Raw genomic sequence first — 18954 nt, 5'->3', positions numbered from 1 at the left:
AGCAATGTTTGAAGAGTATATTTGTCTGTTTTCATGCTGCTGATAAAGACATGCCCGAATCTAGGAAGAAAAAGAGGTTTAATTGGACTTACAGTTACACATGGCTGGGGAGGGCTCAGAATCACGGCGGGAGGTAAAAGGCATTTCTTACATGGCAGTGCAAGAGAAAAATGAGGAAGAAGCCAAAAGCGGAAACCCCTGATAAACCCATCAGATCTTGTGAGACTTAACTTACTACCACGAGAATAGCATGGGAAAGACCAGCCCCCATGATTCAATTACCTCCCCCTTGGTCCCTCCCATAACACGTGGAAATTCTGGGAGATACAATTCAAGTTGAGATTTGGGTGGGGACACAGCTAAACCATATCAAAGGGGACACAAGTGAAGGCAGAGAGAGTAGATGAATGATTAGTTATTAATTCAAGTGAGAGGAGCTGCATGAAGGCACTAGAAGCAAGGATGGAAAGGAGAAGTGAGCTTAGATATGAAACTTGATAACTAACCTGAATCTAATCTGGGTAACTCATGAGTCTCAAGGGTAAAAGAGAGGGCAAAACCTGAATAGCCTGAAGGAGTCTTCATTATGCGAGAGGGAGGTTGTCATTTTGATTGGTGCCTACCCCACTTTTTCAGACAAGCAGAAGCCTGGGTACTGAGCTGGGCTGGGGTGTGTAGTCATAGGAGCCGCTGTGTTTGGGAAATGACTCAGCAATCTCAATTATGATTCGGCAGTTTGGTCTTGGCCTCCCCTTAGCCTTTCCCACATCCGGTCACTCTCACCACTTATTCTAAACAAATCCCCAACCTAAGCTCGGGAGCCTGCTTACTGGACTTAATTATTTCAGCTATTTGTCATTCCAAACTCCCTCATGCCACCCACAGTGAGCAGATGGAATAAAATGCTCCACAAGGGGCTTAATAGTGAAGGAGATGTTTTGGGGGAATTGTGGGCATAAAAAGAAATGTTGGCATTTATTTTATCTTTTCCCTTAGCATAGGGCAGAATCCTCTTATGGTCCAGGCATCTCCCAATTCTCAGAAGATGTAGAAGAGTGACTTGGACCTTGGCAGCTTTTTGGCCTCACTGTGAGACCTGATTTATCTAAATTGTCAACACCTGCTAGGTTGCCTTACCAGAAGCAAATATAGCATTACCAGAAGTTAACTTCCTTTTTTTTTTTTTAAGCATTTGCTGATGAGTACTAGCAACACATGAAACCCTATTTGACAGTTGTTTGCTCTCTTTCCTTACTTTCTTATGTCAAGACAAAGGTTGCTTTAAGGAGCTTTAAGAAATACAGGATGAAGCCAGGTTAAGGTCAGAAGGAATGAGGGATAGATGAAAAACAGTGAGACTGACATGATGTAGTGTGTGTGTGGGTTTTTTTGTTTTTGTTTTGCACCATTTTATAATTAGAAAGTAAGGCCGGGCGTGGTGGCTCAAGCCTGTAATCCCAGCACTTTGGGAGGCCGAGGCGGGTGGATCACGAGGTCAAGAGATCGAGACCATCCTGGTCAATATGGTGAAACCCCGTCTCTACTAAAACTACAAAAAATTAGCTGGGCATGGTGGCGCGTGCCTGTCGTCCCAGCTACTCAGGAGGCTGAGGCAGGAGAATTGCCTGAACCCAGGAGGCGGAGGTGGCGGTGAGCCGAGATCGCGCCATTGCACTCCAGCCTGGGTAACAAGAGCGAAACTCCGTCTCCAAAAAAAAAAAAAAAAAAGAAAAGAAAGTAATAAGGTATAGATAAAAATCAGATAGCCCAGGCTGGAAAGCAAGGGTGAAGAAATTCCCCAAACTGGAAACCTAGCACTAGCAAACTTTTATTGTGTGCCTGAATTTTGGGCAAGGCTAAAGAGGAAAAATGGAGAAAAAAATAAAGATTTGTGGAGATGGTAAGAAATTCAGTTTTGGATATATTGACTTTAATATGATTATGGGATGTATAGATAGTAATCACAATAATAAAGGGAAAAGACATGATTCTAAAAGAATGTAGCTTTAGGTCAAGCTTTAAGATTCTCTGGATAGTAGTGACGCTTAGAATATCTGATCTGACCTATGTAACATCACAGGCTTGTGCAGGTTTAATGAATTAACATGAGAAGGTACTTTGAAAATCTATAAGGCATGTGTGCATTCATTATTTCATTGCTGTTTTGAAAATTACAGCTTATACACGTTCCTTCTATGTTTCCTATAGTCAGATACATTTTTTTTCCTCCAGAGAAGACAATGATTTCCTCTGTGTGTTCCTATAACCCTGAACACTTCCCCTGACCTTTGCACAGATGCTGAAGTCTGAGGTTTCTGTAAGCCTCTCCCTATTGCTTGTCTCACTGTGTGCTCCTATAAGCACAGAAATACATGGCGGTGTCCCCCAGCTGTACGTCTGAGATCTTGAGACTGAAGGATTTGGCTGCTTTCTGGAAGTTCACAGAGAAACGATTCTCCGTTGCATTCTGTTGCTTATAAGCTTCTTGGCGAATAATGAGAATCATCTGCCTGCTAGGAGGCTGCTTGTACCAGAATAAATAATAATCACTGTCACTGGAGTCATACGTGCAATTCAGGGTCACAGTCTCTGCTTCCTGCACAGACATCTCTGATTCAGACTGAGTGACTCTCTGGGCTATGCTGAATTCTGTGGGAAAGAGGAGAGAAAGGACTTCACTGGCATATCATGTCAGAGAGAGAGAGAAACAGACTCACAAGCCTGTTGGAATTGCCACCCACCTTTCTTCCACTTGATCCAAACCTCTGACAAAATCCATCAGCCTTTTTGCCCCTAATAGCTGGGCCCAATGAGAAGATTAGATTCCTGCACTATTAATCTTTCTTCCTACTTCTCTGTTCTATTGGTTACTAGTTAAGGTAAATACATGTGCCTTCCTTACCGAGATAGGTGGAGATCACAAGTGTCCACAGGAAGCCAGGGCATGCCATGCTCGCAGGTCCCTGCTGTAGGGTGAGAAACCTCCTCTTCTGATCTGAATCTTGAGTATCAGCTGTACTGGTGCTGTAGCTGCTTCAGAACAGGAAATGGGATGTCAGGTGGGCTGTTTATAATGTCTCTCTTAGGGAAAGCTACTCAATACTCTGTCTTTTGCTTCAGAGAATAAAACTTTGACTATAATGTTTAATGAAAAAAGATGTTATCGGAACTGTAATTTATTTGGAAATAAAAATAAAGAGAAAAGCTGATAAATTGTTTTTTAAAAACATAATTTGGACAGGAGAATGAGATGAGTGGAGAAAAGACAGGCCAAGCTAATGTTGTGACTTCAGTTTTATCTATAAGCTTTTGTCGTCTTTCCTCTTTCTCTTTCTTTCTTTCTTTCCCGTCTTTCATTTCTCCTTCCCTTACCCTCCACTCCCCTTTTTTCTTTTTTTCCTTCTTTCCTTTTTCTCTTTCCCTCCTCTGTCTTGAACTCAATATCAGAAAATTATCTCTGGGTTATAACACAGGTATTGGTTATATTATACTTTGACCAAATTGTATTTCAACACTTTGAGAAATGATTAAAAATAATGACAATAACAACAATAATGTTCAGATAGTCTAGAGAAAATTGAAACCAGAATTCTCATAACTAATTATGCTATAATTTGCTCAAGACTTTCTTCTGTGAAAAAAGAATACCTGATTTTGGCTGTGTCAAGGACTTCTGCAATACTGGTGGCAAGGGCTTTTGTGTGCTTCTATTAATGACTTTGTGAAGGAAGAATCAGAACAATTAACATAAAATTCATTTGGGAACATTCTGTGTAGCACATCTGACAGCTTTTCAGTGGCATCTGATTTTTTCCTCATGCACACATTCTTCTTAGAGGGAGGAAAGGTCAGGAATTAGTCTTCATTTTATGGAAGAGGCAACAGAGCAAAAATGAAAACTCATAATACAGAGAACTACTAGTCTCATTTGCATTAATTTTCTCTCCCTATTGAATTTTTGTCATCCAATCTTAGATAAGACCTTGTCTATAGTTGAGGTTTATGTAAGCTTTTACCCCCTGTAAAACAAGAAGAAAAATAAAAGACTAGATTAAAAGCTGACTTGCCATATAGGCAGTGATGGTCGTAACTCCCCCTTCCCATTTATTATTTCTGCTTGGAAATGGTGTTAACAGCAGACGTTTTACCACAGATGATCTTAACTCCAGAGGACTTTTTAAAGTACAGGTTGTTGAGTTTCTTCCGTAGGTGGTCTAGTTCTCTTGTTTGCTTGGTGTTAAATTTCTGCACTACCTACTGTTTTCTGGACAAATTCACAGGAAATTGGTAAATGTGCTATTACTTTACAATTTACCCCCTTCTCCTCTCTGGTCCTTTTTATATTTCTTTGGAGACAGAGTCTCACTCTGTCACCCAGGCTGGAGTGCAGTGGTGCAATTATGCAGCCTCAACCTCCTGGGTTCAAGGGATGCTCCCACCTCAGCCTTCTAAGTAGCTGGGACTACAGCCGTGTGCCACCACTCTCTAGTCTGTATAGCAAACTCTAGATGATTGGGCTGTCTTCTTTCCCAGTCTCAGGTCAGCTGCAGCTGTGAGTTCACTAATCAGGCTCTCAAGAGTAGGTGTTTTCTGCCTTTTGCCTGGGCTCACTGGGCCTGCAATTGAAATGCTGATTGGGGATTGCAATGCTGCAATGCTGAATGGATCTTGCCATTTTAGATAAGACTAGGTGCATTCAGGGTGATAGGGACATAGACAGATCTTGCCATTTTGGATATTTTCTATGATCCTATGGGTCCTATGCAATCAGAACCTTAGTATCTTGTATTTAGCATCGAATCAGTTCCCAATTCTCACAGATAATCAAGTTATTGAAGGTTGAAGACCAAATAAAATGATGTATATAAAAGAACTTGTAAGTGGGCAAATATGGGTGGGGTGGGCAGACGGGTGCCTTTTTGTGGAAGCAGAATCCCTTCTGGGCAGTCTGAGAAATTCTACTGTGCTCCCTTGAGATATCAACCCTATCTGGCAACTCTATCATGGGATTTCTTACTGGAGCGAGTTAGTTAAACTATAAAAAGTAAAAACTAGGAGAAAAATATGTGAGTATCACATGTCTACTCTCACATTCTCATGGGAGAATTTTTGCAGATGCCAAAACTGAGGCACATCAGCAATTAATGGCACAAGTGGAGAAGCCGCTCCAATCATTGAGACAGCCCCTCTTAGTTGGGTGGATTTGATGAAAGAACACTCAGCATCCTCAGTCCTAATCGCCTCAGACAGCTCATGTTTAGGGTTCTCACGACTCTGAATTCCTCATCTGAAAATACAGTGAACAAAAAATTTTTAAAAAGTCTTTCAAACAAGATTTTCTTTGATTTGTCATATTCATTACAATATTCTTTTGGTCAGAGGAGGTAATGAAGATGGTTTACTAACCCCTGAGTGGAGGTTCCAATGCAGGGTGATGGGGTGGTGCATTTAGGTGTTTTCAGGGACATGTAGGTTCTCTGCAGCACAGAGGTAGATGGCTGAGTTCCTCGACTGGGTGGTCTTGTTGTTCAGGGAGAGGTAGTGCTGGTACTAGCACTGAAGGAGGCTGCTTATCTTCCCCTGCACTACAAAACTCTAGTTACAGAAAGAACAGAAACAAAGGCATCAGATTTATTCTAGATCTTTTTCATTCTGTATCTGTGGATCTGAAACACTGTGCAAATAATTACAGTAGATGATAAAACATCTTTACTTCGTGGATGGCGTGTTAGTTAATTTTAGGCATCAACTTGATGGAATTAAGAAATACCTAGAGAGCTGGTAAAGCATTGTTTGTGAGGGTATTTCCAGAGGATATTGGCTTGTAAGTCTTAGCGGAATGCGTGGGAAAGAGCAATCTTTGGTGTGGGCATCCAATCTGCTAGGGCCCTGGATGGAACAGAAACCTAGGAAAAGCAACTTGGTCTCTCTCTTGCCTGGAACTGGGATACACTCTTTTTCTCTTGCCCTTAGACACAAGAACTCTGGGACCTCTGGCCTATGGACTCCAGGATTTATGCCAATGGACCCTGAGTTCTCAGGCTTTTGGATTTGAACTTGCCACCCTACTACTAGCATCCCAGGGCCTCCAGCTTGCAGACAGTCTGTCATGGGACTTCTCAGCCTCCATAATTACACAGGCCAATTCTAATAAATCCCCTCTCATATACCTCTATATTCATCCTATTGGTTCTGTCTCTCTGGAGAACAGAGATTGGTCCTGTCTCTCTGGACAGATGGTCAAGAAGAGCTTTCCTCTTTCTTCATTTGATAGCAAATTTTCTTAAAAAGATGAATTAAGGGTAAATTAAATAAAGGGTGAATTAAACATTTAATTTGTTCTTTGAATCCCTTCTGTAAAATATAGAGACTAGTTCTCAGAACCTTTTGAGTCCTCTGTGTTCCGGAGATCACATAAATTCACTCAGATTTCATCCAGGCTGAAGCCACCATAGTTCCTAAAATCTCCTCCATGGTTTGACTTTTCTAAGTGGGTAGAAAATTTGATTCCAGAATGTAGAAATCTGACATAGACTCTACAGATACATAGGATTTGTTCCAGTTATTTTGTATGTATTAGGAATAGCAGATTCTTCAAGATGAGATCGTTTTTTGCAAATAACTGCTATCAACGGGAACAAATAGTGCTCTCTTCAGGTCAAAGAGATTATTACAGAGGCAGTTTCTAGGACTTCTCTGTATGGAAAGAACTTGGTTTAGGAAGAAATGTATTCTAGATGTAATCTTTTTATAAGTTTCAGATTTATGTTTCCACTAAATCAAAAGACTTGGATGTTTAAAATGTACCTGTCCTTTCCTTTATCACTGCTTTCTTAAATTCTACCTTGTATCACATCTTACCTCCTCAGAGAAACCTGTTTCTTTTCCTTGATATTCTTTCAGAAATATAGCATGATTATAATTTAAACTTTAAGCATAATATTTGGGTCTTATTAGCACTTATTTTGTGCTTAATACTGTGCCAAGAGCAGTGAGGAATTATGAAGGGTACAAGGCAAATTCTATCTGCATAGAGAATATGATGTATTTAGGGGGAAAGATGAGTGTCTGGAAACAATAGCAAATGCCTCAAGAAGGTATGTCACTGAAAGTCAGATTGTTTGGTTCACAGTTGATACTGTATGACATTTGGAAGGGAAGGCATTAAAGGATACTTTGATTATTAAATAAGAACTCTTAGAGAGAAGAGAGATTTCTGGTGGTCATTATAAGATTAATATGGGTTAAGCAGTCTGAAATACATAAAAATTTGGGTGGGTAGAACAACCAGTAAAGAAATGCTAATGCCAGCAATGAGATTAAGTGTCTTTGAGCCAGTAAGGAGAAAAAACTGACTAGAAGAGAGACATATTTTGGGAATAGCTAGGAATGAAATTTAAATAGTTAAGCATCAGAAGATTTCAGGAGGGGAAATGAGAGACAGTTGAAAGAGCTTAAACTTGGTAAGTAAAGTTTTTGAACACTGAAAATACATGATCACATATCTGCAGAGATTGGAGTTTAGTAAATGTGATCTGCCTTATCATCTTTTGAAAAAAAATAAGGTGATATCTTTTTTTTTTCTTTTTACAATTACTCAAATATTCACTCGCCTTTTTATTAGCTCAGCCCAGTAAGGTTCACCTTGAGCTCTCCTCTGTTCTTTCTTTGTTAAATTTTCAAGAAATCTTTGGCTTTCCAAAGATTTCTTGTATTAGTTTGATTTCTCTCCAAAACAGAGCCTGAAACTACCTTGGGTGAAGGTAGTTTACTAGGAAGTGATCTCAGGATGCAGGAATGAGAAAGTAGGTAAAGCAGGATGCCCACTGTCACCAGTTTTATTCGAAATAGTACTGGAAGTCCTAGCCAGAGAAATTGTCAAGAGAAAGAAATAAAAGTCATCCAAATTGGAAAAGAGAAAGTCTGTTTGCTGATGCTATGTCTTATACTTAGAAAACCTTCAAGGCTCCTCCAAAAGACTCCTAGATTTGATAAGTGAATTTAGTAAAGTTTCAAGATACAAAATCAATGTACAAAATAAGTAACATTTCTATACACCAGTAACAACCAAGCTCCAAACCAAATTAAGAACTCAGTCCCATTCATAATAGCCACAAAAATACCTAGAAATACATTTAAACAAAAAGGTGAACTATTTCTATTAGGAAAACTAGAAAACGCTGATTAAAGAAATTGTGGATGACCCAAATAAATGAAAAAACATCTCATGCTTATGAACTGAAAAAAGAAATATTATTAAAATGACCATATTGCCCAAAGCAATATGTAGATTCAATGCAATTCCTATCAAAATACCAATATTATGTTTTCACAAAATTAGGAAAAAACTCTAAAATTAATATGAAACAAAAAAAGAGCCTGAATAGCCAAAGCAATCCTGAGCAAAAAGAAAAACCTGGATGCATCACATCACCTGACTTCAAATGGTATTACAAGGCAATAGTACCAGTACAGCATGGTACTTGTATAAAAAATAGACACACAGATTAGTGGGACAGAATGCAGAACCCAGAAATAAAGCCATATACCTACAACCAACTGATCTTTGACAAAGTAGACAAAGACATACACTGAGGAAAGGACACCCTATTCAATAAATAGTGCTGGGAAAATTAGATAGCTATCCACAGAAGAATGAAACTGTTTGTCTCGCTATATACACAAAGTAAGTCAAAATGGATTACAGACTTAAATATAAAACATGAAACCATAAAAATTCTGTAAGAAAACCTAGGAAAAATTCTTCTGGATATTGGCCTAGGCAAAGAATTTATGACTGAGTTCTCCAAATAAATGCAACAAAACCAAAAATAGACTAATGGGACTTAATTAAACTAAATAGCTTCTGCACCACAAAATATATAATCAACAGAGTAAACAGCCTACAGAATGGGAGAAAATATTTGCAAACCATGCATCCGACAAATGACTAATATCCAGAATTGACAAGGAACTCACACAACTCAACAAGCAAGAAACAAATAAGCCCATTTAAAAGTGTGTAAAGGACATGAACAGATAATTCTCAAAAGAAGACATACAAATGGTCAGCAAACATGAGAAAATGCTTAATATCACTAATCACCAGATAAATGCAAATTAAAACCACAATGAGATACCATCTCACATCAGAATGGCCACTGTTAAGAACTCAGAAAACAGCAGATGTTTGGTAAGCAGGCGGAAAAAAAGGGAACACTTATACACCGTTGGTGGGAATGTAAATCAGTACTACCTCTATGGAAAACAGTGTGAAGATTTCTCAAAGGACTAAAAATAGAATTACTCTTCAACTGAGCATCTCACTACTGCATATCTACCCCCCAAAAAGAAATTATTATATCAAAAATATACCTTCACTGGTATGTTTATCACAGCAGTAGTCACAATAGAAAAGATATGGAATCAACGTAAGTGTCCATCAATGGATTATTAAATAAAGAAAATATCACACACACACACACACACACACACACACACACACCCCATGGAATACTACTCAGTCATAAAAAGAATAAAATCATGTCTTTTATAGCAACATGAGGACATTATCTTTAGTAACTCAGAACTGGAGGCCATTATCTTAAGTAACTCAGAAACAGAAATTCAAATACTACATATTCTTACTTACAAATGGAAGCTAAGTAATGCATAGACATGGACAAAGAAAATACACATTGGAGACTGGAAAAGGTGGGAGTGTGGGAAGAGAATGAGGAATAAGAAACTGAATTAGTACAATGTACACTATTCAGGTGATGGTTACATTGAAAGCCCATATATCACCACTATACAATATATCCATGCATGAAAAGTGGCACTTGTACTCCCTTGATCTATAAAAATAAATTATAAAAGAAGAGAGTGGGTTGAGCAATACTTGACTTGAGTGTGACTTGATTCTTGTAGGATCTCCCAAGAAGTATATAGGTTGCCTCTCAGAATTGTCTACTTAAAGGACACAAAGCTAGTGCATTTATCCCCGGGCTCTTTTTCCCCATTGGTTGGTGTTTGCCAATGAGGTAGTAATTTCCCTGTAATTTCAGGCTGTGATTGCCCTTAAATTAAGGGATCTCTTGAGATATTAGAGAAGGCCCTGGGGTAGAAATCAAAACAAAACAAAATGCAGAATGTGCTTAATGTTGGATGTTACCAGCATGAGGTGAGTGTGATTATCTACCACAACTCTAGCTAAAATCAGAGAGGCACTTGGAAGGGACAACAAGGCACATATGAGATCAGTTACAGTCCTTTATTTGCACTACTCAGATGCATGCTTGCCCTATATTATTTCCACTGTGTCACTGTGTCTTGAAGGTTGTTTCTGGCTGCAATTTCTTCAATGCATTTAATACAGGAAGGTTGCATGACATGAGCTTCTGTTCTGTAAAACTTCATTGCTGAAGAGTCTCAGTTCTTGGTCACGTTGCCCTTTTCAGACCTTGTTGCTGCAAGAACTGCTGCTTGCTGTTTGTATTGGGCATGGAGACACCAATGTAAAATACTCACATTATAGCCACAATCCTCCTCACCCTCCTGTGTCACAGCAACATGGTGCTTCGTGATAATCAGGGTCAATTACCCCTTCCAGTCTAATAGCTCCTCTCTTTGCCTGCTGGGCTATTGGCACAGGGAGTTCGGAGTGACCTAAAAGCGGCAGCCATAGCTGCAGGTTACTGAATCCCTGGAGGGAGCATCCTTTCTTGGGAACTAGGACCTCTAATCTAGCAGAACCTAAGGCTGTGGGAAAGGGAAACACAAATTTGGAGCTATAGGGAGTGATATGAGAGGACTCTAGTCTATGTCTATGACTTAGTTTCTAAACTTTTGCGACAACACCATGTATCAGCCAACACCATGTATCAGGCATAGCATTCCAACCACTCAGGGGTTGCCCATGAGCTGGCCCTTCAGCGGAGCCTTTCAAAGCCTTTTCATCATTCTTCTGGGTTCTACTGCAGTGGACTTAGGTCATCTCTTAAGTCTGCGGTGGGCCCAGTGGGTCCCCATTCTGGTTATGCCACCATTGTCGCACCTGTTGTGTTCTAAAATGGGTACCTTGTTCTGAGGAAATGCAGTTTTGGACTAGATAGACAAAAGAACAAGCAACAGTTAACAAATGGAAAAGGTTTAACATTCCTGAAGGTAATAGTGCCCAGGCAAATTATAAAAATTTTCTGGACAGAGAAAATGCTTAGGAAGTCTAACCTGTAATAAGTACCTTAGTGAAGGCACTTTGTAAAACTGGAAAGCACTAAACATGTCATTATCTTTACTGTTACTTTAAGGATTGAAGTTGCAGACATCCATCTCTTTGAGTTTCTTATAGGAGAAGAAAGAGAAGAAGCCTTTATTTCCAAGAGAAGTCATTGATTTTCTATACCTATTATCCCACCACTTCCCTTGCACCCTATGACGTTTGCACAGACTCTGAGTTCTGAGGTTTCTGTAAGCCTCTCCCTGTTGCTTGTCTCACTGTGTGCTCCCATAAGCACAGAAATACATGGCGGTGTCCCCCAGCTGTACGTCTGAGATCTTGAGACTGAAGAATTTGGCTGCTTTCTGGAAGTTCACAGAGAAACGATTCTCCGTTGCATTCTGTGGCTTAAAAGCTTCTTGGCGAATAATGAGAATCATCTGCCTACTGGGAGGCTGCTTGTACCAGAACAAATAATAATTACTTTCACTGGTGTCATATGTGCAGTTCAGGGTCACGGTTTCTGCCTCCTGCACAGACATCTCTGGTTGAGACTGAGTGACTGTCTGGGCCATGCTGGATTCTGTGGGAAAGAGGAGAGAAAAGACTTCACTGGGATATCATGTCAGAGAGAGAAACAGACTCACAAGCTGATTCCCATGCCCACCCACCTTTCTTTGTGATTCCAGCCTCAGGTAGCATATTTCTCCCTCCAGGGACCTGGGCTCTAAGAAGCAATGCAGTTGCTGTTCTGTTAATCCCTCTTGCTTCCCAGCCCCATTCGATGCCTTTGTAAAGAAAGACCTACATCTTCCTTACCAAGACAGGTGGAGACCATGACTGTCCACAGCAAGCTAGCACGTGTCATGCTGACAGCGCTCCTCTGCAGAGTGAAAAGTCTCCTGCTCTGATCTGGGTTCCTCTGTGCTTGGTGAGAATTCTCCTTCAAAGCAGGAAATGCTATGATAGGTGGGTGGGTGACTAAGTTTCAAGGAGGGAGGTGTTTCCGAATACTTTTTTCTCAGAAAATAGGCCTCTGGTTATAATTTCACATGAAAATAAAAAATGTTTCTGGAGTGATTTTAGTGAGCCTAGAAGTAAATAAAGAGGAAATGGAGCTGACAAATTTGTTTTTGATAAGACCTAATCTTGGAGGGGAGAACCTGACCCAGAATGGTGGGCAGAAGCCTCTGACTCCATACAAATAGCCACGACAAATGGCAAACCCTGTGATTTTATTTTTCTTCTTATTTAAAAAAAATAAAAATTATAAAGCAAATCTTACGAAATAAAAGCACTTAATTTTAAGGTGATAAGAATATACCTGTTTATATTCAAATTTTACATTTTTATAATTTCCCAAAGAATGAGAAAAAAGATATACTTGTAACTGAAAAGAGCATTGACTAAATTCAGAGATAAATAAAAGCAGAATATGTAGTGTCTAATTGTGCTCACATTTTACATGGATTAAAAAAATAACCTTGTTGGTCAGGCACAGTGGCTCACGCCTATAATCCCAGCACTTTAGGAGGCTGAGGCAAGCAGATCACTTTAAGTCAGAAGATCAAGATCATCCTGGCCAACATAGTGAAACTTCATCTCTATTAAAAATACAAAAATTAGCTGGGCATGGCAGTCTGTGCCTGTAATCCCAGCTACTTGGGAGGCTGAGGCAGGAGAATCACTTGAACCCAGGAGGCAGAGGTTGCAGTGAGCTGAAATCGTGCCACTGCACTCCAGCCTGGGTGACAAGAGTGAAACTCCATCTCAAAAAACAAGCAAGCAACAACAACAAACCCCACCTTGTTTATGCTGTATCAAGAAGCTCTGAAATAACTATTGCAGAAGTTCTCATCAGCACTAAATTGCCTCAGTTTAATTTATATTTGTATGAAGAATTGCTCTCATCATTTTCATTCCATTTAAAAAAATATTGTGAAAAAAGAACATTTTAAAAACGTTACTCTGATTCTTTAGAATTTTGTATTTCCAGAGGGAGTGTCAGGGATCCTTATGTGATTCCTGAGTTGTGGTCCCTAAACTGGGCATATGAATGGGGCCCTGTTATGTATTGGGTGCTGTCTGAGGAGCATGTGTTCTCTGTAACAGAGGTAGGTGGCTGAGTGTCCCCAGTCAGAGAGATGCTCAAGGAGTTACAGGCACTGGGACCTGTCCTGAATGAGGCTGCTAAAATCCCTTGTGCTGCAAAGCTCAGCTTAATAGCAATAAGAGAAGGGACACAAACATTTCTTCTAGATAATCTTCACCCTTGTCCCATGGTTTGAATTCCTGTATCTTGATTTTGGATCCCTAAAAGTCAACTTCAACACAATAATTTGTGTGTGAATAGTTTATTGCAGGTGATTCTAGGAAACTGTAGACCAAAATTAAAATTCTAAGGCCTTCCAGGTCCCCGAAACCATCTGAGTGGACTTCTTTCTTGACCAGGGCTCTCTTCAAATTTAACTTGAAGGGTTGGTCCAGGCCATGTGGGAAGTAGGAGTCAGACATGCTTCATTATACCTCTTAGGCATTAACATCAATGCAGACTTTAAGTCTGACAAGAAGCATTTACAATTAATTCTCTCTGAAACCTGCTACTTGGAGACTTCATCTGTCTGATAAAACTTTGATCTCTACAACCTCTTATCACAATCCAGACGTTTCCTTTCTATTAATCCCAGGTCTTTAGATAAAATCAGCCAATTGTCAACTGGAAAATTTTTAAATCTACCTATAAACTGGAAGCTCCCCACTCCCACAGACCCCCCTACCCATTGCTTCAAGTAGTCCCACCTTTCTGGACCAATGTATTTCTTAAATGTGTTTGACTGAAGTCCCATATCTCCCTAAAATGTGTCAGCCAAGCTGCACACTGACCACCTTGGCACATGTTCTCGGGACCTCCTTAGGGCTGTGTCACAGGCTGTGGTCACTCATATTTGGCTCAAAATCAATCTCTTTAACCATTTTACAGAGTTTGACTCTTTCTGTTGGCAAAACATGGGTAGGAGGTAAATCAGGGAAGGAGGGAAGCCAACACAGATGTGCCTAGGCAGTTACCCCTATGGGCAATTGCAGCTTACTGCAGCTGCATAATGTTAGGGGTAGGAGGTTCTGAGTTACTGGTGGCGAATCCATACAGGTCTGCAGCAACCCCAATTCTTGCCTTGTCAGAAGAAAGAATTTGACTGAGGGACATAAGGCAGAAAGATAAACCAAGGCAAGTTTCAGAACAGGAGTGGAAGTTTATTAAAAAGCTTTACAGCAGGAAAGAAAGGAAAGTACACTTGGAAGAGACCCAAGCAGGCAACTTGAAGGACAAGTGTAGCCTTTCACCTTGATCCTAAGATGTTATATACTGACCCACCTCCAGCATCTTGCACTGCTTTCCCATGATTCTGCCCTTAGGATGGGCTGCCTGCATGTGCAGTGCCCTCCTTACACTTGGGAAGTGGGCATGAATGGTGTGTTTAGGAAGTTGTATGCATGCCCATCAGAGGCTTTCTTCCTTTTTCTGCTGGAATGCCCCCAGAAGGTCATACTCCACTGTTTTGTCTCTTAATGTGCATGCTGGGCTCACTTGCCCAATTCCTGAGATTTTATTGGAAGCAGATTACCGATCTCAAGTGTCTCTCTGTTGGGGAAGTTGCCAATAATAGTTTGCTGCCAATTATCATTTTTAGAGAGGCAATATGATAACTGCCAACCCATCACCTAACGATTCCTGGTGGGCGGAGGGGAGAGCCCTCTTGTGCCCCATTCCTGCCTGTCTAACTACCTGACACAATAACTCTGAGGGACAGCATAGCATATTCTTTGGAGCTTTGCCAAATGAGTCATGAAGAAACTGGAGTAATCATGCCTAAACTCACTGTCTATCACTGATTAAGAACTGCTCTTGGGGCACTAACTCTTTTGCATTTCTGGCTTATCCTCCACACCGTCCACATTCATGGCCAGAAAGTCAAAGTTGTCTTCAGGGTTGCTGGAATTTTCAGCGAGTGGTGTTCAGTGTGTTGGCGCGACTGCCTAGGAGATATGGGTAGGGCACCAACAGTATCTATACAGTTCACTCCTTGCCTTGCTCAGATCCACTTGTGCTCTGTGTTAAGTCCACACATATTACTGTTTTTTTTTTTTTGACAACAAGAGGGTTAATGGGACAAGTTACGATTGCTATAGTGGGTTCCATGACTGCAATTCATATTTATTGTCTTCTCCATCTACCTTCGACTCTGCTTATTCTTGATTCTCACCACCTTTGGCTAACATTTTTTTTCTAATACTCTAGATTTCTTTTCCAGGGAGATAATCTAGACCTTCATTACTGAGGAGTATAAGCCCCTGGTTAGTCTGCTCTTCTCAGGCTATAATTGTTACAGTTGCCTATTTACAATAATCACTGACATGAGAATGTTAAAAGTCATCCCACTGAATTCCCTGAGCTGTAGACATGTTTCCCCAGCTCCTTTGTGGGGTTGCGCTTCATGATAATCAGGATCAGTTGTCCCTGCCAGAGTAGTAACTCCTTTCTTGGCCCTCAGGACTGGCATGAAGATCCCCAAATTATGAGGTAGTATATGTTACCTTGGGTTTGGCAAAAACCTTTCTGTTTCCCTAGCAGAAGCAGCATCCTCCCTTTTCCCCCTCAAAGGGAAACAGATTCACTAGTCCAGCAGAACCTATGGTTATAAGAATAGGAAGCACAAAAGTGGGTTACTAAAAGTGGTGGTTGATGGGGTGATAGTTCTATTTCCACCCCTTGGCACCCAGGTCCATGTATTTTATATAACAAGGACACAACACTATCTTGTAGAATAGCTTTTCAACCCCTCAGAGTGCTACGCCTAAGTTGGTGCTGTAGCTGGGCCCTTAAGTGTTCATTCCAGAGTTCTATCAGGCTAGTGGTTCATGGCTAATGCTATATGATGCAGCTCTATGCTATATGACATGCCCATTGTCACAAACCCACAAACCCTTGATATACAGTGGGTCTGTTGATGCAAGAGATGTGAAATCTCTTGATGATCAGAATAACCAATCTGGGCCCTTAAGTGTTCATTCCAAAGTTCTATCAGGCTAATGGTTCATGGCTAATGCTATATGATGCAGCTCTATGCTATGTGACATGCCCATTGTCACAAACCCTTGTTATAAAGTGGGTCTGTTGATGCAAGAGATGTGAAATCTCTTGATGATCAGAATAACCAATCAGATACTCTGAGCCCTCACTTCATGCAACTATGTGTAGCACTTTGGAGGAGACCACAAATTCACACCCAGAATATATATTTATAAGAAAAAAATTCCTGATACCTCCAGAGTGGAAGCGGTCCAATGTAATCAACTTGCCAACTAGTGTATGGTTGTTTCCTTTGAGGGATGATTCCACATTGAAGGCTCAGTGTTGTATCTACTGCTGTCAAGGTGGACATTTGGCAGTGAGACAGCCAGGTGGGAGGGGGTCCCTGGAGAAACTCCAAGCGGCCTGTGGACTAGGGTAGAGCCACAGACGTTTGCACTCTTTGCAGTGGGGAGGAGCCAGGCTCTTCTTCTTCCTGTGTGTAACTTGGGACTCGAACTGCTGGCTGGGAAGTTTTCTAGTGGGGACCCTGGACTTGCGAGAGTCCTTGTTTCCCCCTTTTCTTCCTTTTTACCCAATAAAACCCTATCTTACTCACCATACAAATTGTCTGAGAGCTTGAATTTTCATGATCATGGGACAAAGAACCTCATCTTTAAACTAAGGAAAAGTCCTGCCGCAGCAGTAGAAGCAGTTAAATCTGTCTTGGTGGGAGAAAACCCAGGCTTCTGGGCTTATAAAGAAACTCAATTCTGTCACCTCAGCTAATCTGTTCATGGGTCTATTGTTTAAGAAATTGACAAGGACAGACATCCTCTGGCTGGCCAACATTCTCTGGATGGACCATCTATCCACATGGTTATTCAATGCTTCCTCTGTAATGGGTGTTTTCTTGTGGGTATTGATATAAGACACAATGATCAAAACAGTTTTTGCCGAAATTCACTGTTCCTTCAGTTCAAAGTCATCACTAAATGTGACTTACCCTCCTCCCACCCACCTGCTCAGGGCTCTGACCCTAAAAAAGAGCAGGGTGCTGGACTCACTGTTCATGACCTCTGGTGACATCACTGACTTCCTTTCCAGCTAGCTGGTTGATATTTTATCCCTTTTAAGGAAAAGACAGCTTTTCTACCATGTTGTATTCTCTTTTCCTTTAAATGCTTCGTGCCGTTTTCCCTCAGATTTTGGTAATTGATCTTCTAAGCCAATGTTTTTGGCATGTCAAAATATTTTTTCTTTCACTACTGAAGTTGATGGTCATGGCTTTCAAGATTTTGTATCTCCTATATCTTTGTAAAAGTCTACATAGAAGCTCAAAGACAATAATTTTACTCTTTCTTTGTTCCTTAGTGCTCTCTCCTTTTTGATATTTAGCCTCTCATTTTTGGATTAGTTTTCACAAAGGAAGGGCCTCACACTGAGAAACAAAATACTTTAGGTAGTGTTTGAAAACATTATCCCTCTGCACATGGTCTTCAAATGAAATGTTTGATATTATGTTATAAAACAGCCCCTCATATTTCCTTTTGCACACAGCAGAGTTATAGTCAGTGCCCCAAGGGCCTTATAAATGGAGGTGTGCCCTGGTTTCTCATAAAGCTTTAGGTATAGGGTGCAGGTGACTGTGGGGCACTGTGTACTTGCTGCACAGAAGAATGTGCTTGAGTCATGGAGCTGGGAATCCTGTATGTGCAGAGAAAAGTGCTGGTCTTTTTTTTCAAGACTGGCTGTGAATCTTCCACTGATCTTCTCTCTCACATTTGATAGCATTTGTATCAGGGAAATGAGGCCTTCCTCGGGATCCTGCCTGAACCACTGGAAGAAATCTGAAGCACTATCTCTGTAACTGCAGTTCAGTGTGACGCTGTCGCCTTCCTTTACTTTCAGGGAAGGAGGATTCTGTTCCACTGGCAGTTGTCCATTTGACCCTGCTTAGGAGGAATGAAATATTTTCATATATATTTAGTTTGTTTGTTTCATTATTTGTTTTACATTCCTGAGAGTAGACCCAAGATTGTCCCTGAGATCCTTCTAGATTTCAGTGCCAGGGCTACCCCAACTTTCCATTGCTTGCGTGTCTCCTCCCCTCCTCACAACTCCCCTGACTCACAGGTCAGCTGTGCACACAGGACCACCAGCAGGGTGCTCATTGGAGTTTCCATTCTTTCCTTTTCCTGGAGCCTCTGTGAATTCAGTTTGGAGCCTGGGAATTGATTGTGTTCACTAGGCCTAGTTCACTGCTCTAGAGTCTTCTGGCTCTTTTGGTTTGGTAGCCTTTGGGGAATCTTCATTCCATTTCTACAGCCAACCAAAACCTCACTGTTACATCGGACACGTCATTGAATGCCCTCCTCCTGCTGTTACCTTCCTCTTGTTCTAGTTTCCGGCAGTGCCTCTGTCAAGGGAAGCACTGCCCCCAGGTGGTCTGAACTCAAAAAAATTCTTTTTTTCATTTCCCCCTTAATATAAAATAACTCATTATGTTAAATGAAAGGTAGATAGAACAATACAAAGGGGCAAAGAGCAAAAAAAAAAGGAAAGAAATGTGGAGAAATAGGAACACTTTTACACTGTTGGTGGGAGTGTAAATTAATTCAACCATTGTGGAAGACAGTGTGGTGACTCCTCAAGGATCTAGAACTAG

At 40.8% G+C, this 18954-nt stretch overlaps 1 long non-coding RNA gene and 4 gene segments (V, D, J or C); 1 reads left to right on the top strand and 4 right to left on the bottom strand.

Annotated features, from left to right (window-relative positions):
* Positions 1–18954, bottom strand: part of LOC116541450 — a 544521-nt gene that overhangs the window by 269365 nt on the left and 256202 nt on the right.
* LOC116541484 overlaps positions 1–18954 on the top strand; it is a 271561-nt gene that overhangs the window by 232980 nt on the left and 19627 nt on the right. The gene's annotated exons all lie outside the window — the stretch shown is intronic.
* LOC116541475 lies at positions 1741–3172 on the bottom strand. The segment is given in 2 exon segments: positions 1741–2649; positions 2903–3172. Coding segments are annotated over 2 exon segments (357 nt in total).
* Positions 11283–12433, bottom strand: LOC116541476. The segment is given in 2 exon segments: positions 11283–11801; positions 12038–12433. Coding segments are annotated over 2 exon segments (357 nt in total).
* LOC116541456 lies at positions 17698–18673 on the bottom strand. The segment is given in 2 exon segments: positions 17698–18238; positions 18421–18673. Coding segments are annotated over 2 exon segments (486 nt in total).

The sequence above is a fragment of the Sapajus apella genome, unplaced genomic scaffold (assembly GCF_009761245.1).
Source record: "Sapajus apella isolate SASKATOON/1434 unplaced genomic scaffold, GSC_monkey_1.0 scaffold151, whole genome shotgun sequence".
Taxonomy (NCBI): domain Eukaryota; kingdom Metazoa; phylum Chordata; class Mammalia; order Primates; family Cebidae; genus Sapajus; species Sapajus apella.
Note: the sequence above shows the minus strand (reverse complement) of the source record. Positions and strands in the feature narration are given on the sequence as shown.